The 23,431-nt window shown below is 42.6% G+C and overlaps 1 protein-coding gene across 1 annotated transcript; it reads left to right on the plus strand.

Moving 5' to 3' along the window:
* LOC109834302 (leucine-rich repeat receptor-like serine/threonine-protein kinase BAM1) lies at window positions 19,923–23,219 on the plus strand. The gene is made up of 2 exons (XM_020402293.1): window positions 19,923–21,878; window positions 22,510–23,219. Exons 1-2 carry the CDS (start codon window positions 20,144–20,146, stop codon window positions 22,896–22,898), a joined length of 2,124 nt encoding a protein of 707 aa, XP_020257882.1. The 5' UTR covers window positions 19,923–20,143; the 3' UTR covers window positions 22,899–23,219.

Below are 23,431 nucleotides of genomic sequence, written 5' to 3' on the forward strand. Positions count from 1 at the left end.
GTTTTTTCGATTCCATCGAGTTCCGCCCCTACTTTAATTGATCATGCACCTTTGGTGAAGTCCCACGGTAACACAGACTTGTCCCGACTCAAAATAACAATGGCGGAACGCCTAGGTCCTTTGCACAAGAATCAAGGCAGAGTTCTAGTCAAAGAATGCTTGGACACGATGAATGAACCCCGAGCAACTCATTGAACTGGAGGTCGCACTCGCCCTTGCAACAAGTCAAAGCCTTCCTATAATAGGAAAACTCCTATAACTGATCGCCTTGAACTATGAGTCATTGTCCAAGGGCCCGTTGAGGTACTACGCTCATGAAAGTGTGGCTCCAAATGTCTGACTCTTAAGAACGCCATCAAGGCAGCAAGTCCTTAGAAGAAAATATGTTCGTCAGATGACAACGTTATACCTAAGAAGTCGTGCCAACACATGGTAGATTGCTCCGGTCATCATGCCAATGAGTTGTACTATCGGGCTTGGGGTACGGACAAGTCTCAAAAGAGAAATACCCGAGAAACGGACTCTCACTGCCCGTGTGCTAAGCTTATCAGGCCAGTATTATCAACGTGTAGCTGCCCTAAGACCGCTCCACAGAGGGTCTCGATATTCCAAAGGTTTTTCTCGTGTTGAAAACCAAACCAAAGTGTTTTCGCAAGAAACGATTAGCCGTTCAAGATGACGAACTTCCAGAAGCCACAATTAACATGGCTGATAGAGGAAAGTTAACTCGACCTTCTAGTTCTGACCCGCTCATATCGCATCATCTATCCCGATTGCGATCAGGAACCATTAGACAAAGGGATTACTAGAGAATACAGAGGGGATTATCCTCGGATGATGAAGCATCAGATGCTAACTCCGTAGTCATTTATGACAAAACGGTATCCAGTCTAGGACAATCTCACGAAGTGTTTATGATTAACACTAAGGAAGTAGCCAAAATAGTTAAGGATGCTCTAGCCAAGCAGAAAGAAGCATTCAAAATCGAATTGGAAGTGGCCATGATACGGATGAAGGAAGAGCATGACCAACATATTCGGGCTCTATCCAATCAACTTGGTGAATCCAACCATCGCGACATTATTAACCAAGCATGTAGCAATTTAGACGTGGACGAACATCTCAATGCTGATAACCCTCCCATTGGCTAGAACACTGGGGGTATCCTCACAAAAAATAACGACGCTGGGGGTGGTCCCACCGAAGATGATAATTCCAAGGGTGGTCACTTTGTCCCTCTCAGAAATCGTCCAAAGTATGATACAGACAAGGACGAAAAGATGAAGGACCTCGGGAGCAAAATCAACACTCTGATATCCGCTCGAGAGGTGAAGAAGACCGATATTTTGTGTCCTTACCTAAGAGAGTGAGAGTCATCCCATATCCGGCGAAGTTCAACCTGATTAACTTCATGTCGTTTGACAGGAAGGGTTCGCCCACTCAACATCTGATCTACTTTAAGTCCCACTTGGGCATAATCTCCGGTAATGAAGCATTGATGGTTTGGTCATTCGTTAGCACCCTTCACGGACCTGCTTTCGATTGGTACCGCCGTCTTAAGCCCGGAAGCATCAATAGCTGGGACTATATGGAGAGCTCACTCATCAGCAATTTCTTTGATGATGGCGTCGAGGTATCCATCAGGACACTCTTTGAGGAGAAATAGGAAGACGAAGAGACGGTTGACAACTTCATCAAGTGCTTCCGAAATAAGGCGATGAATTGTCGAGATCCAGTCACAGAGGACTTCATCCTCCAAACCTGTCATAACAACCTATCCATTCATATTTTAGAAGTTATGGGAGTAGCACCATCCAACACCTAGAATGAGTTGAAGGTGCACGGAGAGCAGGCCGAACGCTTCCTCAGGAGGAAGAAAGCCGAAAGAAGCCAACTGACAGCTAACCCTCCGAACTCAAGCTTCGTCTTCTGTGGTAAGGGGAAGGCACATACAGCAGTTATTGACGTTAATCAGACATCACAACAACAACCGCAAAGACAGCAAAAGACTTCGAATCCAAAACTCTAAAAAGAGTACTCCTTCAAGGACGAAGACGTTCCAGCCATTTTCGAGTCCCTCCTTGAAAACAACAAGATCAAACTACCACCTATCGCAGATAAGAAGGAAGCTGACAATACGTTGGATCCAAAGTACTGTGGTACCACAGGAGGATCATTCATCCTACCAAGGCTTACTTTTCTCTCAAGAATAGTATCCAAAGCTTGGTTGAAACTGGCATCATAACACTAAATTAAGCCGAATGAGGACTCCGATAAGTATAAGAGTATAAACTACTCCTTCCGACACTCCGAAAAGTATACGAGTATGTAGGCTGTCTAAAAATCACAATAGATAGCTTATCCTCCATCAAACACCGATGATGGAAGTTACAATCTGACGACTTCCAGAAGGCTACAATTTGAAGACTTTCACGTAGATCACTGAAGGTTATAATCTGACGACCTTCATGACAACCGATGAGAGCTCTAGTTCAACAGCATTCACAATCAACATCGAGAGTTACAATCTGATGACTCTCGTATTCTCAAGGAGCCAAGACGAAGATTACAAGACAATGATCTTTGCAACGCTATGACAAAAGAGATTACTTGTTGATAATCTCTCCAAAGCAAGACGCGGAACTCATCACCGCACTTTAAGACCAAAATGCGGAGGTCCTCCCCGTGTGTCAACAGTTAAACGCGAGGGTCGAACCCGCGTTACAACACCAAAACGCGGAGGTCCTCCCCGTGTGTCAACAGTTAAACGCGAGGGTCGAACCCGCGTTACAACACCAAAACGCGAAGGTCCTCCCTGTGTGTCAATAGTAAAACGCGAGGGTCGAACCCGCGTTACAACATTAAAACGCTGGAGTCGGACCCGCGTTACAACACCAAAACGCTGGAGTCAGACCCGCGTTACAACATTAAAACGCTAGGGTCGGACCCACGTTTTTCAACACCCAGCGAGTACCCAACTCCGCGTCTCAATTCTAAAACACGGAGTTAGGATCCTGAACGCCCACGTGGGTGTTTGACTCGTTCAAACACGAGCCGAACGGTTGTAGGAACCGTTTTCCCTCCACGATTTGAGGGATTTCCGCCCCACTGAGGAGCGGATTAAGGGAGTGGTTATACCCCTTAATTCCCTATAAATATGGGTAAACTCGATTGAGTTCGGGCTGGCATTTTCGGATCTAGGACTTGGCAGCAGAAGAGATCCTTGGAGCATTTTCTGGAGCTGGGAGATCTGCAACAAGAGCTTCTTCATCCTTGGCTTATCAATCGAACTTTCAATTCAAATCAACTCTTTTTCAAGAGTTTAAACTCATTCAGAGTTATCAACTCGTCCAGAGTTCTAAAACTTGCCACGCAAGTTCTCCACAACGTCAAATCGTGAGGAGGAAACATCGTTCCAGTGAATCAAGACGTCGGATCGTCAACGGAGAGCAAACTCGACGCGAGCATTCAAGGGAGGCACTCCATCGCCACCGTGAAGAACCCAGTTTTAAACAAAGAGGAAGAACCAATTTCGTTCTCCTCTCTTTTGTAATCAAATTGTAATTAGAATCAAAGAAATACAAGTCAAATTTCTTTTCTTCTCTTCTTTGCAATTTTCCCTAATGGCGACTCTGCTGGGGATGTGCTTCCATGACGAAGAAGTGGTGGCGTAATTCGATGTTCATCTCACTGGAACAACCGTCGAAACTCTCGTGGTAGAGTTTGATCAAGCCAAGTTTGAGGAGGCTATATCCTCCGGATCCCTTAGCCCTAAGGCTATGCGCAAGATCCACAAAGTCTCCAAGGAGACCAAAGCTCCAACTGTTGCTCCTATGCCGAAGGAAACCCATCGCAAAAAGCCCATCGCGGAGACCAACTCCGTCAACGCCGACGACATCATTGCAAAAGCCTTAAAACAGGCCAAGAAGAACGCTGCTCATCGAAGAAGAAGGTCTCAGCGACGGGCACAACTTTGAGAAAATCGATCCTCCAACCAACGCGAACTTCGTGTTCGTGAGCCTAAACGCGACCCTGAGCTCCGCGCCTATGAGCCCGAACAGGAGCTTCGCGAGAACCAGACTGAACGCGGCCCTCAATGACGCGTTTTACAACCAAAATGCGAACCTCAAGCCTTCGTTGAACGCGAACTTCAACTTCATGTTTCCAAGTTAAAACACAACCCTCGCGTCGACAATGAAGAACGCGACCCTCATGTCGCCAAACCAAAATGCGACCTTCGCGTTTCAAGTGCCAGACGCGACCCTCGCGTTTCAAGTGCCAAACGCGACCTTCGCGTCTCAGGTGCCAAACGCGACCCTCGCGTCCCAAGTTCCAAATCCAATAGGCGCTGCCCCGAACCCCGCCGGGGGGTATTCCATCCCCCCGGACCCCTTGGCCAGGGGCGCGCCGCCCCCTGGACCCCCAGCTCGCTGACCGGGCAGCTAGACCCCCGAATACTCTGCGTAGCGTGACTAGATTGAGGGGCGGATATAATAAGTTCATGGATTCAAGGTATCTCAACCAGATCTATGTTTACTAAGAGCCAGTCATGTCCAATCATGGACTGGGAGTTCCAATTCAAACCTCATAATCAGTGAGTAATTCTCCTTGAATCTTTACAACAGATTTGAGAGAGTTCATATCGAGAGCAAGACCAATGCAACAAGTCATTCGTTCATTCTAATATGAACGACTGTTTTCTACGGTCCTCTCGGGATGTCAATGCTGCTCATATGCGGCCCAACTGTTGGTGTTCAACCAATTTACGAACGTTGCTTTGTCTAACCAACGATGACATTCGCACAGGAAGAAGTCTCCAGAGACTGAATATTCTGAGGTCACTATCAATATGATCGGCAGAGGGAAAGCCTCAGGTCCTAGTTCCGATGACTCTGAGACAAGACGTTCGCCGACCGTCAGAGAAATTGCTAACGAGTTTGAAGGAGCTTACTGACGTACTCGGACGCGAACAGGAGCCATTCCCCCTGTCAACTATCGGAGGTTAGCCAGAGGAACGAATTCCGATGATGAACACTCAGCCATTGCAAAGTCCCAATCATCAAGCTCTTTTGTTGAACATGAGAGCTCCACCTATATGACAGAAAGCCATGAAGATCTCACGAAGAGACTTGATGAGCAGGAGGCCATGCTCAAATCTCAGCAAGAGGCCATCAATGAACTCATGGCCCTGTTGACTCAAATTGTCACAGACAAGGCCAAATCTTAGAAGACAGTTTCGCCACCTAGGCAAGAACTCTCTCGGAGAGGAAAAGCGTCTTCATCCCGACCTCACACAAGAAAAGGGAAGGGAAAGGTGGTTGATGACATGGCTTCTGACCAAGAAGCCCACAACCTGGAATCTTCCTTTGATGAAGGAAGAGAGACTGAGAACGAGTATAATCTTCAGTCTGCCAAAATGGAAGAATTGAAAGCCCGCCTCAATGCCATGGCCAACAGAAGTGAGCTCCAAGACGAGGGAGTTGTCAGACCCTATCCTGCCGAATGGGATGCAGCCCCTTATCCTCCAAAATTTGAGGTCCCGACGCTATAAACTTTTGACGGCACGGGATCACCGAACCAACATATCTATCATTTCAAGTCACAGACTGGGAATGTGATATCAAACGATGCCATTCTGGCTCGATTGTTCATTGGCACCCTCAAGGGAGTTGCTTTTGAATGGTTCAGGAAACTGCCTGTGGGGTGTATCCAAAGGTGGACAGATCTAGAGAGACTCTTCCTATCAAGATTCTTTGAAGAGGATACAGAAGTCTCCATCCATACCCTTCTTGCCACTAAGCAGAAGAAGAGGGAGTCCGTCAAAGCCTTCATCAAGAGGTTTCGAACCATGGCTCTCCGGTGTTCGTCAGGTATGACACAGTCTACTTTAGTAGAGACCTGTCGACACAACCTGCAGACCAACATCCTAGCTCGAATAGGGGTTGTAGAATGCCATTCCTGGAGACAACTAATCTCTCAAGGCGAACATGCTCAAAAGATTATTGCCAGGATCAAAGCTGAAGAACAAAGTAGGCAGGATCAACCTGAGCAATCAGACCAAGCCCAACCTTCTCTTGAGCAATCGGACCAAGCCCAATCTCCTCAGTCAGAAGGGGAAGATACTACGGCCGCTGAAGTTAATCCTTTTCAGTAGGATGCCGGGTCTCCAATAACTATCACGTTAACAATTACCTCTGATAGTCAAACTCATTAGATAATGGCTCACTAGGCGATGTGTCATGTCTACCCTTTTCTCCCCCTTGCACTTGTTCAAGACTGGGGGTTGGTTTATTGGTAGTTCATTGGATTTTGTGAAATAAATTTTCTGAGTTGTTATGTTTAATAGAATACCTCTGTCAACCATAAAATCTACCAGAACTATCATCAACTTGTCAATCCGCTTCCATAGGATGGCAGGCCCACAAAACTATCACGTTAACATTTACCTCTGATAGTCCATCAACTTGTTAATCCACTTCAATAGGATGGCAGGTCCACTAAAACTATCACATTAATGATCACCTCTGATAGTCTGTTTTCTCCAAATTCCCCCATCAATCCTCTTCAGGTAGGATGACGGGTCTATCAAAACTATCACGTTAATGATTACCTCTGATAGTCCATTTCCTCTAAATTCCCCACCAATCCTCTTCAAGTAGGATGGCAGGTCCACCAAAACTATCACGTTAACCATTACCTCTGATAGTCCATTCCCTCCAAATTCTCCTACCAATCCTCTTCAATAGGATGGCGGGTCCACAAAACTATCACGTTAACAGTTACCTCTGATAGTCAAACTCATCAGACAATGGCCTACCAGGTGATGTGCCTCTATTTCGACTTCATGGATAGTGCCTCACTAGACGATATGCCTTGTCTACCTCTTTTTCTTCCCCTACTAAGTCTTAATCAAGACTGGGGGTTGGTTACTTGGAATCCATTGGATTAAGAGTAACAAATCTTTCACATCGTCGAGTTAACATTACACTTCTGACGATCATCATCCCCACAGAGTATGCATTCAACTTGCATCACTCCCAATTTGTCACGTTAACAATATACCTCTGACAACAATCAACTTATCAATCCTTGACAATAGGATTATAAGTTCTCAAAATTGCTCAAATCGCAATCTTCCCCAGCAAGACACTAAGTCTTCAAAATCTTGTTCAAATCACAAGCATCAAAATTTATCGCTTTTGATGATAAACTCATTTAGCAAGTTTCCCCAGCGAGACGCTAATTCCTAAAATCTTGTACAAGTCACAAGAACACATTCCTGTCACGTTAACAATATACCTCTGACAACAATCCACTTATCAATCCTCGTCAATAGGATGATAAGTCTCCAAAGTTGCTCCAATCGCAACACAAATTTTCCTGTCACGTTAACAATATACCTCTGACAACAATCCACTTATCAATCATCGTCAATAGGATGATAAGTTCACAAAGTTGCTCCGATCGCAACATTCTCTTGTCACGTTAATATCAAACACCTCTGACAATCAACTTATCAATCCTCGTCAATAGGATGATAAGTCCACAAAGTTTCTCCGATCGCAACATTCTCTTGTCACGTTAATATCAAACACCTCTGAAAATTAACTTATCAATCCTCGTCAATAGGATGATAAGTCCACAAAGTTGCTCCAATCGCAACATATTCCTGTCACATTAATAATATACCTCTGACAACAATCTACTTATCAATCCTCTTCAATAGGATGATAAGTCCACAAAGTTGCTCCAATCGCAACACAAATTTTCGTCATGTTAACACCAAACCTCTGACAATCCACTTATCGACTCTCCTCAATAGAGCGATAGGTCCACAAACCTGTCATGTTAATATCACACCTCTGACAAAATTAACTTATCGACTCTCCTCAATAGAGCGATAGGTCCTTAAAATACTGTTAGGTTAACATCACACCTCTCACAGTCAAACCCTCCCTAATGAACTTGTTAATCCTTTTTCAATAAGAATAGCAAGTTTTCATTATAAAATCCCCAGCGGATTAAAAATTTTCTGGAATTATCCTAGTGATAGTGAAGAAAATTTTTAAATTTCACTCTAAGTGAAAATTCATGCCAAGTTAATACTACACCTTTGGCACTTCCAATTTCCTTTCAGTGTTTCGAGTGAAAATATAACACGGGAAGAAATAGTAACAAAGTCTACGTATTCAACATCGTAGCAGGTTGTTATTAATAACACCAAAATCCATGCCTCATACGCATGGGGAATTTTATCCCGAATCCTAAGTAGGGATAAGTCAACGCCTAACACGCGTTGCCGGTTAGTCTTTCACCGTTAAAAGGACAAAAGTTTACGTATTCAACATCGTAGCAGGTTGTTATTAATAACGCCGAAATTCATGCCTCACATACATGGGGAATTTTATCCCGAATCCTAAGTAGGGATAAGTCAACGCCTAACACGCGTTGCCGGTTAGTCTTTCACCGTAAAAAGACAAAAGTCTACGTATTCAATATCGTAGCAGGTTGTTATTAGTAACGCCAAAATCCATGCCTTACACGCATGGGGGACTTTATCTCGATCCCTAATTAGATATAAGCCTACGCCTAACACGCGTTGCCGGTTAGTCTTTTTCCGTAAAAATGACAAAGTCTATGTATTCAAAATCATAGCATCAAGTCTAAGAGGGTTTATTCTCTTAGCACAATGTTACATGTGAAACGGATTCAAATAATTCACATGCTAACCCGACTCAAACGGTAGTCGGTAAAGGCTTATCAAATCCGTTAATGGCTGAGGGTTTGCCAAAAATCCTATACATGTTCGTAGATCCATTAGCTTGATGGATGTGAGTTGAGACTTGAAACAGATGAGCTGAAGACAAATCTCAAAGACTTAGTCAAAAATGCATGGAAGCCACTTCCATGTCTCAAGTCAAAACGCCGAGGTCAGACCCGCGTTGCAAAAATCATGATGCCGAGGTCACACCCGGGTTCCAACTTTAAAAACGCCAAGGTCAGACCCGCGTTACAAAAATCATGACGCTGAGGTCACACCCGGGTTTCAAATTCAAAACGCCAAAGTCAGCCCCGCGTCTCAAATTCAAAACGCAGGGGTCCACCCCCGCATTCCAGAAGAAGGATTATGACGCATACCTTCACAAAGGTCCTACGTGGCAAATCCCTTCAATCAAGATGCCTTCGAAGCGAGTGCAGAGAACGACTCCTTTACGACAAGAAATCAACAGCTCCAGGATCAGAGTGAGATCCAAAGTATTCCGAAAATTCATCCCAATCAACTGCGAACTTTCGAAAACTTTGGAGGGGGTTCTGTAGGCTGTCTAAAAATCACAATAGATAGCTTATCCTTCGTCAAACACCGATGATGAAAGTTACAATCTGACGACTTCCAGAAGGCTACAATTTGAAGACTTTCACGTAGATCGCTAAAGGTTATAATCTGACGACCTTCACGACAACCGATGAGAGCTCTAGTTCAACAGCATTCACAATCAACATCGGGAGTTACAATCTGACGACTCTCATATTCTCAAGGAGCCAAGACGAAGATTACAAGGCAATGATCTTTGCAACGCTATGACAAAAGAGATTACTTGTTGATAATCTCTCCAAAGCAAGACGCGGAACTCATCACCACGCTTTAAGACCAAAACACGGAGGTCCTCCCCGTGTGTCAATAGTTAAACGCGAGGGTCCAACCCGCGTTACAGCACCAAAACGCGGAGGTCCTCTCTGTGTGTCAACAGTTAAACGCGAGGGTCGAACCCGCATTACAACACTAAAACGCGGTGGTCCTCCCTGTGTGTCAACAGTAAAACGCGAGGGTCGAACCCGCATTACAACATTAAAACGCTGGAGTCGGACCCGCGTTACAATACCAAAACACTAGAGTCGGACCCGCGTTACAACATTAAAACGCTAGGGTCGGACCTGCGTTTTTCAACACCCAGCGAGTACCCAACTCCGCGTCTCAATTCTAAAACACGGAGTTAGGATCCTGAATGCCCACATGGGCGTTTGACTCGTTCAAACACGAGCTAAACGGTTGCAGGAACCGTTTTCCCTCCACGATTTGAGGGATTTCCGCCCCACTGAGGATCGGATTAAGGGGGTGGTTACACCCCTTAATTCCCTATAAATATGGGTAAACTCGATTGAGTTCGGGCTGGCATTTTTGGATCTGGGACTTGGCTGCAGAAGAGATCCTTGGAGCATTTTCTGGAGCTGGGAGATCTGCAACAAGAGCTTCTTCATCATTGGCTTATCAATCGAACTTTCAATTCAAATCAACTCTTTTTCAAGAGTTTAAACTCATTCAGAGTTATCAACTCGTCCAGAGTTCTAAAACTTGCCACGCAAGTTCTCCACAACGTCAAATCGTGAGGAGGAAACATCATTCCAGTGAATCAAGACGTCGGATCGTCAACGGAGAGCAAACTCAACGCGAGCATTCAAGGGAGGCACTCCATCGCCACCGTGAAGAACCCAGTTTTAAACAAAGAGGAAGAACGTCATAACGCTAAATTAAGCCCAATGAAGACTCCGACAAGTATAAGAGTATAAACTACTCCTTTCGACACTCTGAAGAGTATACGAGTATAAACTGCTTCTCAATACTCCAACAGGTATACGAGTCTAAACTATCTCCTAATTTTAATGGGAAGTTCCTGGAAGAATATCGTATGTGATATTCTTAAGGATAACCCGACCATTCAGCTGAGTACAATGTTAGACCCAGTTTTATAAAGAAAGCAGGGGGTGGATGTAACGGGAAGCTCCCGAAAGAATGCTTTATGTGGTGTTCTTAGGGATAACCTGATCGCTACAAAAGGGGATGAATAAGAAACCCCCACTTAAACTCTAAATGCTTCCAAGAGTGAAACACATCCAATTGTCGGGATCAGTTTCACCAACTTCTAAGCACTCTTTTGCTAAGACGAGATTTGATCACTTCGTTTGATCAATCTTCTCTCATAAAAAAACTCCCACTGTTGTTGAGTATTTATAATCTTCCACCACAAAATCTCTCACTGATCAAATTAATTGATAGTGGGTCCACTAAAATTCTTTCTGGTTTAATCCATTCAAACTCACACTGTGTTTGTGCACTCAACACTCCCATTGTTAGAGTCAGGGCATAATGCTTAGAATTTTAATCTGCCAATCCTTGACAATTGTCAAACCCCTTCGTGTTAAGTTCTTATCACTTAATACCAAGAACCCCTACTGAGTGATCGGTATAAGTCAACACTACCACTATGATTTGTACTCTCACTCTCACTGCCTACCTGATCAAACCTTCCTACAGTTAGGGGCACAACCAAAATCTCCTCTCGATTCCTTCAATAAACGAGAGGTCCACAAATTGAGTGACCAAACCTATAAAAGGTAGGGTCATCTCAAACTTCTCTTTTGGTCAAACCTTCCTATAGTTACGACCACGACCAAAGCCAAATTCCCTTCTCGATTCCTTCAATGAACAAGAGGCCCACTTTCAAATCAGATTTTCCTTTTAATAAATGAAAGACCTCTACCCCAATTGAACGATCAAACCTATAGAAGTTAGGGTCATCTCAGTACCCCTTTTTGGTCAAAACCGTCGAACGGTTATGGCCAAAGTCGAGATTCCTTTTCGATAAACGAAAAGCTCTCATCCTTTTCCCTTCAGTCAATCCTATAAAAGTTAGGGCTGAAGTCGAAAACTCGTCTTCAAGTCAGGTAACCAATCCTATAAAAGTTAAGGTTATCTGAATCTTTTCAATTCTCGGAGTGGAGATCCCACTCTTAGTTTCACCTTCCCGGATTCTTGTAATAGAGATCCCACTTTGAGTTTCCTTTAGCAACTGAAGATAGAATATAAAATTCTTCCTCTTCAGCTTTGGGAGATAGAATATAAAATTATTTCTCTCCTACATCGGGTTCGTCTTTGCCCCAAGAGAAGACACAATATTTAAACATTATAAACTCTCAAAATCCGTACTTCATAAGCGTAGGGAATTTTATCCCAAAACCTAAGTAGGGATAAGTCAACGCCTAACATGTGTTACCGGTTTGATCTTTCACCGATTAAAGAAGACACCAGAATCTGAGTCTGGGGACTTTTATCCCAAAGGCTAAGTAGGGAAAAGTCCGTGCCTAACATGCATTGCCGGTTAGTCCTTAACCGTAAAAAATACAAAAGCCCACATATTTGATATTATGGTAGGTTGTTATTAATAACACCATAATTCGTGCCTCATACGTACAGAAAATTTTATCCCAAATCCTAAGTAGGGATAAGTCAACGCCTAACACGCGTTGCCGGTTTAGTTTTTCACCGAGTAAAGAAGACACCATAATCCAAGTCTGTGGACTTTTATCCCGAATCCTAAGTATGATTAAGTCAGTGCCTAACACGCATTGCCGATTAGCCTTTTGCCATAAAAAGAATAAAAGCCCACATATTCGACATTGTGGTAGATTGTTATTAATAACACCAAAATCCATACTTCACATGTGTGGAGAATTTTATCTCGACTCCTAAATAGAGATAAGCCTACGCCTAACACGCGTTGCCTGTTTAGTCTTCACCGATTAAAGAAGACACCAGAATCCGAGTCTGGAGACTTTTATCTTGAACCCTAAGAAAGGATAAGTCAACGTCTAACACGCGTTGTCGGTTAGTCTATTACCGTAAGAAAGACGAAGTCTACGTATTCAATATCGTAGCACTAAGAGAGTTAACTCTCTAGTCTATTACCGTAAGAAAGACGAAGTCTACGTATTCAATATCGTAGCACTAAGAGAGTTAACTCTCTTAGTACAACGTCACATGCGGAACGCGTATTCAATATCGTAGCACTAAGAGAGTTAACTCTCTTAGTACAACGTCACATGCGGAACGGACTTAAATAATCCGCTTGCTAGCCCGACTCAAACGGTAGTCAGTAAAGGCACATAAATCCATTGGTGGCTGAGAATTTGCCAAAAATCCTAAGTCTACATCTAACACACGTCGCCGGGTAGTCTATTCTCGTAAGAAAGATGAAGTCTACGTATTCAATATCGTAGCACTAAAAGAGTTAACTCTTTTAGCATAATGTTACATACAGAACGGACTTAAATAATCCGCATGCTAGCCCGACTCAAATGGTAGTCGGTAAAGGCTCATCAAACTCGTTGATGACTGAGGGTTTGCTAAAAATCCTATAAGTGTGAGAGGCATTGATGCACCAGCTCCATTAGTTGGTCTCGAGACTTGAGGATCCAACAATTTCAGGATAACTTCCATGCATGCAGATGAATCAGCTTTAACAAGTTGGTCCTACAGCCCTAACATTTGGGACCGCTACACTCCAATGCCTTAAGAGAAAAAACTATGTAGACGCTGGTCGACACGTTACGACGAAAGTCAACACCGGTCAACCCACTGTGATGGAAGTCAACGTCGGTCAACGCGTTGCGATGGAAGTCAACACCGGTCAACGCATAGCCTCCGATCAACTCCAAATTTCAGATGTAAATTCCCAATGAAGACAATCAGTTCAACGTCAACTCAACAACACGAGCTAAGTTCAGAAACTTACACACCAACTCCAGTTCAAAACTTTAACAACGATCAGACGATAAACGTAGCACTGGAAGTGTTAAACCCTAAAGGGGGGTGATTAGGGTCTTATGCTAATCTAATCCGATTATATGCTAATTAAAACTAATTAACAAGTTATCCTAGCAAGTATAAAATACCACAAGATATGTGAGCTAGGATAAGTAATGTAAACAATAAGATATATCCTATATGATAGAAATATATGCAAGGATATATAAACAACACAAGGGTAAATGATCTAAACAAGATAGGGGATGAAATAACTGAGCAATGCACAATTGGCGATATAAGATAAATGCAAAAATAAATACGCCAAAGATAAACTCAAACAAGCAAGATGATCACGGAGTTTGGATCTTCTGTCCTACGTCTCCGCTCCCCACTCCCGGGGAGAAATCCACTATCACAACCGGGTTTTCTATGTTCACCCGAATAACATTTACACCTCACAGTATCGGTTTTCAACGCTCACCGAACAACGTTCACTCCTCACACTCGGTTTTCTAGTTCACCAAAAACTTCACAACACACTCGGTTTCTAGCTCACCGAAAACCTAACAACACTCACAATGTAACAAATATAAAATTTGTTCTCTACAATAGATGAGAACACAATTAAGCACAACTCAGAGTTACAATCTCTCACAACCCTAATATACTATGTATGCAAATACAATAAGCTCAAGTGGGTGTGTGTAACAATGAGATAAAATCAAATCAACTAAACTCAATATAAAACTAGCTTTAATAGAAATGATAATTGACAAATAACAAATGAAAGCTAGAGTAGAGTTTAGAAAACTTCTCAATGGAAGACAAGATGGAGAGATGGAGATTGGATCCCAAACAAGAAGATGATCTCCTCCACTTGTGAAAACTTCTTCACAAACAAAATAAACCCTTAAACATACTTAAACCCTTGTTTAAAACTTGTTTAATAACTTCTTAGCTTTTTTTTGAAAACTGATATCAAAGAGAGTATTTATATCCTCCAAAACCTCAGCTAAAAATCCCAAGTCAAAAGACAAAAACAGCCCCAGCAAACAGCTCAGAAAAATAGCCGTTAGAAGCCAACGGATCTATTGTCGGTCGACCGGAAATTTTGTCGGTCGACCGATGAGAGCAAAACACGCGAAGAAGCAGTTCTAACTTCGTCGGTCGACCGGTGCGGTCGACCGATAAAAAAATCGAGCTTTCGATCGATCGGACCGGTCGACCGACAGACTCTCTGTCGTACAGTGAGCACGAGAACTCAGGTTCGGTCGACCGGTTCGGTCGACCGAAAACTGACATACTCGAAACCTGATTTGCTGATTTTAAAACGCTGTTTAAAAATATCAAATAAATTCTAAAAAATGTAAAACTTTGGGGAATGATTGTAAACATGATAATAAACATGCTACAACAATTGGTTTTGAAAAAGGACTTCCCAAATGAAAAATATCATTATTTTACAAAATAGTCCAAAACATGAAAATATGAGATACTTGAATTTTGATGTTTTGACATAAACCAACTTTTGAAACTTTGTAAAATGTTTTTATAGACTTAGTAAAACATGTATAAACTGATATTGAAGTCTATAAACTAATAATACAATATTTTTACAAAATTACATATTCTATGTAATAAGTACTAAAAACACAATAGAATATGTAATATCATAAAAACCAAAACACATGTATGTATATATATAAACTATATATATACTATGAAACCAATAGATGTGTGTGTATAGATAATTGAGCTTAGCGTACTTAACACACATAATATAAATCCTAAACTAAATTACCCAAGCTTGATCTTGATCTTCATTGAGCTCAACTTGGTACACCTTGCGGATGAAGCTAAACTTGGATCTTGAACTTGAATTGTACGTTGCTTCACTCTACAATTCCTCCAACCTCCTTTGGATATGATCGTTGAAGCTCTATTCCATCCATCATCCAACAACATTGTTTGTCTATAATAAATAAGAAAACACAAATACTAGACAAACAACATTAGTGGTAAATTGTTTGTTAAACATCATCAAAATAAGAAGGCCAACAGGAAGAACTTCATCTATTCAACAAAATATTGAACAGACTGAAGGCTGAAGACATTAAGAATTGAAGCAGTTCATAGGTCCCTCTACGAGATTGAGGAAATGGCCTATCTTATCTAAAGCATTCCAGACTCCTCTATAAAAGAATCAGTCTGAAATACTTTGGAGGGCGTATTTGTAGGCGTCTAAAAAATACCTATAGGTATCCATACACAGCTCGAGACGGAGAGAAGATAACGAACATCGTTATCCGAGTCTAAGAGGATTATCTGATATCGACAAGTGCATGAACCAGAATGGCGAACCAACTATGTCTCGTGCGCTCACCAGTCACCTCCAATTGGCCGTCACGCTCGTTAGTCAGCTCACGCGCGTCAGTCAGCTCCAAGTGACCAGACGCACATGTTAGTCAACTCGCGCTGAGTGTATAAGTCAACACAATGGGCAAATAAGCAAAACGGTAGAAAATACAAGTCACAGAAGGTAAAATTGCCAAAAAGGAGTTCAGCTGAGGCGGCGGACCCGCGCCGACCCAAAACGGTGCTGGCCGATCCGCGCCAGCGTGGGTCAGTGTTGGCCAACCCGCACCAGCGCGGGTCAAAGCTGGCTGACCCATGCTAGCACGGGTCAAACTCGGCTGACTCGCATCCTTGTGGGTCAGCACGACCTGTTTCGTGCCCAGAAGTTTTGAAAACGTGGTTTTTTTTAGTTTTTTGTTGTTTTCTCAGGATTTGTTTATTCAAGAGCATCTCAACTACCTAGATACCATCCATAAACATGGTTAGGTCATTGTCAACTGAAGATAATGCCAAATTCATCGTTCTTATCTAAAAATCCCCAACTGAAGCCTATAAATACAAGCCTAGGGGTTCATTTCACGGGGGAATGAGATCAAGAGGGTGAGGTGCTGCTGGATTGAGGAGTCAAAGGAGCACGAATTTACAGCGAAGGCAAGTCAGATCCCGGTAAACTTCAGCATAAAGAGGAAGGTTTTCAAAGGATCTGAACCTGTATTCCCCCCGTCTGTTCCTTGAGATTAGGCTTGGTCTTAATCTCGAGAAGAGCTACTGATCTCGCTTGGTCGATTTTAGTGCTTCAAGCGAATACTTTCTTAGTGAAGTATGAGCTTCGATATCACTTCTACAAACCGGATCCGATCCGCAGGCGGTCCACGGATAAATCCTGGCACTGACAAAGATCCCGCAAAAAAACAATAGGCGATACATTTCTGTTGCGTATTGTTTGAAAGAGAGTTGTAATCTATTTTCATTGTATCGAAAGTCTTATAAAAAGACTATTTTTCTTTCTGAATTTGTTGTAACGACCGAAGTTATAATGAATTCTACAATGAAAGCAATTTTCTCCCCAAACAATACTTCCTTTAAAAGAACGAGTCCGGGAAAATCTTTTGGTAGACAAAATACCCTTGAAATTCAAATACTAATCCATTAAGTAAGAGTAAATTGATAAATTAATGAATTCTTATTGGATATACATAGTATAAAGACAATAATATAGTTTAAATGAATGAAATTATTAAATGCCAAATTTATAAATGTATACAAGATGAATGGCGTATATGTAAAAACCAAACAAATTAGTGAGATAAATAATGTTCGCCTCAGATGTCGAACCCCAGAATAGCACAGACCTACAAATGTACATAATGTGGACGGGGTATTTGCAAAATTCATCAAACAAATTAAAGAGATAAAATCATTCTGAAAATTATAAAAAAGGAAAATTAAAACAGACGACTGCGATATGAGGACATAATGTGACGATCTCTCACCAACCAAAATTTAAGTAGTTCATGTTACTGCATAATTAATTTCAAAGTTTAATTATACTATTATTATTTAAATAGAATTATATTTATAATTGTTATCCTCTCATATGCAACGTCGCATACCAATATTTATAAACCAAGAAACTACAACAATTACCTTAGCACGTTCATCTCCTTCTACATATATATGCCTTTGTTATTTTTTTCTTAGTAGATTAGATTAGATTATTTTAAAGCAATTAATTATATTGTATATTTGATCTTTTTTCATATCAAGAAATATTAATAATTTTCATAGCACTTTCATCTATTTTCTTCTTATTAGATTAGATTAGATTATTTTAAAATAATTAATTATATTGAATGTTTGATCTTCATTTTAAATTAGAAATTGTAACAATTTTTATAGCACTTTCATCTCCTTTAACAGGTATGTGCCTTTGTTATTTTCTTCTTATTAGATTAGATTAGATTGTTTAAAAATTTTGAATTATGAAATTATAACAATTTTCACATTATTTTCATCTATTTTCTTCTTATTAGACTAGATTAGATTATTTTAAAGAAATTGCTTATATTGTATGTTTGATCTTTTTTTAGATCATAAAGTTTAATTATATTATTATTATTTAAATGGATATTGTTTGTATAAAAATCAAAGAGAATCTCACACATATCTTAGATCTAAATGACAATTGTAATATTTACACATGGGTGTTGGTTAAAATAAATTCCATGTATGTGCTTAGATAATTTAATTTTTTTGACACCCTAACTCTTCCACAAAACCAAAAGAGAGTAGCAATGTTATAACTATATATATCCAGAGGATCACAGATATCTTGAAAATGAACGAAGAAAACCGCACAAATAAAAGTCATATTAATTACCTACACGCACCCACTATTTTCAAAACCACTCTTCTCCATCTCCGTCTATTATATATCCGCATACCAAATTAAACTGCTGGAGTTTCCCCTCACCAACTACACCATTAATTAACCTTCATTTTTTCTTTGTACTTAAGTTGTATAACATTCATTGCGATGAGGACTTACATGAGTCCTCTACCTGCCTTGAACGTCCAACCAAAAAAATAATGTACTAGGCATTGTAGTTAGTTAATAATGAGATCCTATCATTATAAACAAACTAAGTAAAGATTAACAATTCTTAAGAATGTACTACGTTTCGCTATCTTCTACTGCAAACTTGTTAGTCGTTTATTCCTGACCCTAAGAAATTTTCAAAACTAATCATCTATTTCATAAAATTTTTAAAAAACTTTATATAAAACTTATGGTAAATATAATAATCCATGTTTATAGATTTTAACTCAAAATGGATCTAACTTATTTCATAGTAAATAAATAAATAAAAATAATAATTTTGATATTTAACAAACGTGCACACGAACTAGTAAGAAAAAACTGAGCGAGCCCCGTTGGTTGTCCACCTCGGGTAAGAATCTAGATGGGGTCCAATTGTCCAAACCAAAAAAAAAACCCAACAAGTGTTTACGCAGATTATATTATTATCATCATCATCATCATCCTCCTCTCGCGTACGAAATTCCCACCCGCTTCTCATACCCTCTAAAACCTCGCTACAAAACAAACACAAAAATCATGCAATCCAACCAACCCCCCATCGATCATACAAACCCAACCTCACGACAACCGAAACAAAAACAACTTTAAACTAAATAATCCCGCCAACTACTTTACGAATTAAAAAAAGCCGAAATAATTAACAGTCCACCAATAGAACCCACAACAACTCTTCCGCCCCCACCCCTCTCTCCCGCCGAAGCTCAGAATCCAACAGCCCCTCCCTCCCTCCTGCAGATGTGGTGCTTCCTTCCTGGTCCTCCTCCTCATTTTCTCTCTCCTCCCCCTTTAACTCCACCGCCGAAACCCGAACCACCCGCCTCCTTGGGCCTCAAACCACCCTCTAACCCTCGGCCTGCCTCCGTGGGACCCGCGGACCCTCACTCGCAACTGACCGGCGGCTCGCCCGACCGGCCCCGTGACCATCCTCGACCTCGCCGGCTCAACTCAACGGGACCTGGCCCCCTCGGTCTCACCCTCGCACGCCTACCTCAACGCGCGCCTCCCCTCGCGCGCATAACAACAACTCTCGTGGGCCGCCGTCCCCGACTCCTCTATTCCCGCGTCCCCGCAAACCTCCGCTTCGCTCAACTCTCATACACATCTTAATGCTCCTTCCTGCCCCTCCTCATCCACCCTCAAAGAGTCCTCTCAGGTCTCCGACATTTACAACACACAACCTCACCGGGGTCTTGCCGTCGAGGTCACTGAGCCTGATATCGCAACCTCCGACTACTGCAGCTCGGCGGCAACTTCTTCTCCGCGAGATTCGCCGTCCGGAGCTACGGCCGTGTGGGAGTTCTCTCGAGTACCCTACCGTCCTCCGGCAACGAGCTCGGCTGGGAAAACTCCCCGCCGAGATCGGAGCCTCCCAATCATCAGGGAGTCTACCATCGGATACTACAACAGCTACGCGAGCGGGATCCCCAGGGAGATCGGGAGGCTGAAGAAGCTCGTGACGGCTCGACATCGCCAACTGCGGCCTCATCCGCGAGATCCCAGCCGAGATCGGCGAGCTAGAGAATCTCGACACCCTGTTTCTTCAGGTGAACGGGCTCTCCGGCGAGCTTACGCCGGATCTCAGCAAGCTCCGAAGCTTGAAATCGATGGACCTCTCAAACAACGCCTTCGTCGGAGAAATCCCCACCATCTTCGGAGGTCTCAGGAATCTGACCTTGCTGAATCTTTTCCGTAACAAACTGTACGGGGCGATCCCGGACTTCATCGGGGAGTTGCCGGAGTTAGAGGTTCTCCAGCTCTGGGAGAACAATTTCACCGGCAGCATCCCGTCGAAGCTCGGAACGAGCGGGAAACTCCAGCTGCTCGACCTTTCGACGAACAAACTCACCGGGACTCTGCCTCCCGACTTGTGCTTGGGCAATCGACTACAAACCCTAATCGCATTGGGAAATTTCCTCTTTGGTCCGATTCCCGATTCTTTAGGGCGATGCGAGTCTCTGAGTAGGATCCGGTTGGGGGAAAACTATTTGAACGGCTCGATTCCTGAGGGTCTGTTCAGCTTGCCGAAGCTCGCGCAAGTCGAGCTTCAAGATAATTTGCTGGTGGGTAGATTTCCGGATGCGGACAAAAGTTCGATCTCGCCGGGTCTCGGTCAGATTAGTCTTTCTAATAATAGACTCTCCGGGCCTTTGCCGGCGTCCATTGGAAACTTTTCCGGCGTCCAGAAGCTCCTCCTGAATCAAAATTTCTTTAACGGGAGCATTCCGCCGGAGATTGGGAGGTTGCAGCAGCTGTCCAAGCTGGATTTAAGCGGGAATCGGTTATCGGGTCGGATCGTGCTGGACATCAGCAAATGCAGGTCGTTAACCTTCGTCGATCTTAGCCGAAACAATTTATCCGGGGAGATTCCGACCGAGATCACTGGCATGAGGATTCTAAACTACCTCAATGTGTCGAGGAACGACCTCCAAGGGGAAATTCCGGTGTCGATATCCACCATGCAGAGTTTGACGGCTGTCGATTTCTCCTACAACAACCTGTCAGGGATCGTTCCGGCCACCGGCCAGTTCAGCTACTTCAACTCCACATCGTTCGTCGGAAACCCCGACCTCTGTGGGCCCTATCTAGGCCCATGCAAGCTCGGCACCGCTGGCGGCCCCGCCGCTGCCGGTCGGTCTAAAGCTGCTCTCTCCGCCTCTTTCAAGCTACTACTCGTCATCGGGCTTCTCATCTGTTCCATCGCATTTGCCATCGCCGCCATCATCAAAGCTCGAGCTTTAAAAAAGGCAAGTGATGCTCGAGCTTGGAAACTAACTGCATTCCAAAGATTGGACTTCAGTTGTGATGATGTTCTTGATTGCTTGAAAGAGGAGAACGTGATCGGCAAAGGAGGAGCCGGGATTGTGTACAAAGGATCGATGCCTAATGGCGATCACGTGGCCGTTAAAAGACTCCCAGCAATGAGCCGGGGATCCTCACACGATCATGGGTTCAACGCTGAAATCCAAACTCTGGGCAGAATCAGACACAGACACATCGTTAGGCTGCTGGGTTTTTGCTCGAATCATGAAACCAATCTCTTGGTGTACGAGTATATGCCTAATGGGAGCCTTGGCGAGGTTCTTCACGGCAAAAAAGGAGGGTTTTTGCATTGGGATGCGAGGTATAAGATTGCGGTGGAGGCCGCCAAGGGATTGTGCTATCTTCACCACGATTGTTCTCCCTTGATCCTTCACCGCGATGTGAAGTCGAATAATATACTTCTGGATTCGAATTTGGAAGCTCATGTCGCTGATTTTGGGCTGGCGAAGTTCTTGCAGGATTCTGGGACTTCTGAGTGTATGTCTGCCATAGCTGGGTCTTATGGCTACATTGCTCCAGGTACGTTCTTCACTCTATCAAAGTTTAGCTAATTTATTAGAGTTGAAACATTTACTAGATTAGTGTACATGAGAAAAAGGGTTTTTAATTTCATGATTTCAATGTAATTCACAGTCAGTTTGATTTCTTTTTACAGACTATTTGATCCCCTGCACAGAAGAAAATTAATGAAAGACTTTAGATGAGAAATTTTCTCAGTTATCAAAGATTGTGTCGTTAAACATAGAATTCTTAAGTTGATTTCACTCCTTCAATAAAATTTACCATCAATTTGATTTCCTTTGGTGGGCTACCCTAAAATTGTCTGTAGAAAGGAATTAATGAGCACAGGAACTTTGTGTTATAATACTGTATGACTTTTGGTTAAAACTTTCTCATCTATTTTAGAAATTAGATTGTTGAAACTAGCATCCTTAAATTGAAATGGTTTGATTCCCATCCTCTTGTTCTGTTCTCTTGCCCTTAATAGACTTGTAGTGGTGTTCTCAGGTCTCTGGAACATGATGGCCACATTATTAACATGTATTCAAATTCTATTTTCTCGAAATTCCACTTTTAAATTCGTTTGATTTCTCAAACAATAATTATTTGAGTTTCTTGTTTGACATTGGACCCTTTTTCCTTTCTGTAGAGTATGCTTACACCCTGAAGGTGGATGAAAAGAGCGATGTCTACAGCTTCGGAGTGGTTCTCCTCGAACTGATAAGCGGGAGAAAACCTGTAGGAGAATTTGGTGATGGCGTTGACATTGTCCAGTGGGTTCGAAAGGTGACAGACTCAAACAAAGAATCAGTGCTCAAAATCCTCGACCCAAGGCTCCATTCTGTGCCTCTCAACGAGGCAATGCACGTGTTCTACGTTGCTTTGCTCTGCGTTGAGGAGCAGAGCGTTGAGAGACCCACGATGAGGGAAGTGGTTCAGATCTTGACAGAGATTCCGAAGGCATCAACAAATCAAGAAGAGGACGATGTTAATGGAGGGGGAGGAGAGAAGTCACCTCCTGATCTGCTGAGCATTTGAAAGTGATGCTGGTAGGGGTTGCAATGATGCAAATTTTTGAATTCAAGGGGTTATCCTTAATTTGTTTAGGTGGTAACTGGGGGTGTTTTATGCTTTGGTTTTTGGTAATTTGTACAGGCTTTTAAGGGTATGGGGTCCTAGTTTGCAGTGCTTTCTTTAGTTTTATTTCTCTCCCTTGGACTCGAACTTGGTGGAAATCGGAATCACGGGAAGCCAAGGATTTCCTTATGAAAAAGTGGAGTATGATTGCTGATGTTGGCTTGAATTTGTTTTGGAATTTGAATGAGAAATGACTCAGATATCAATTCCCAAGGTTGAACTGAACTGAATGAGATTCCTCATGGGTTGCTTGCTAGGTTGGAAAAGGCAAAAAGATAATTAGCAGATAAATAGTCGAGATAAAGCCACGAAAACAAAGAAAAATGTTTTGTTTTGTTTTGTTTTCTTTCTTCGGTCATATTTGTTGGTTTTGGAAGTGTGAAGACCAAAACATGAAACAAATCCGCGAGGCTGAGAAATCTCGGGTCGGTCGG

Source organism: Asparagus officinalis, chromosome 3 (genome assembly GCF_001876935.1).
Source record: "Asparagus officinalis chromosome 3, Aspof.V1, whole genome shotgun sequence".
Classification (NCBI taxonomy): Eukaryota; Viridiplantae; Streptophyta; class Magnoliopsida; order Asparagales; family Asparagaceae; genus Asparagus; species Asparagus officinalis.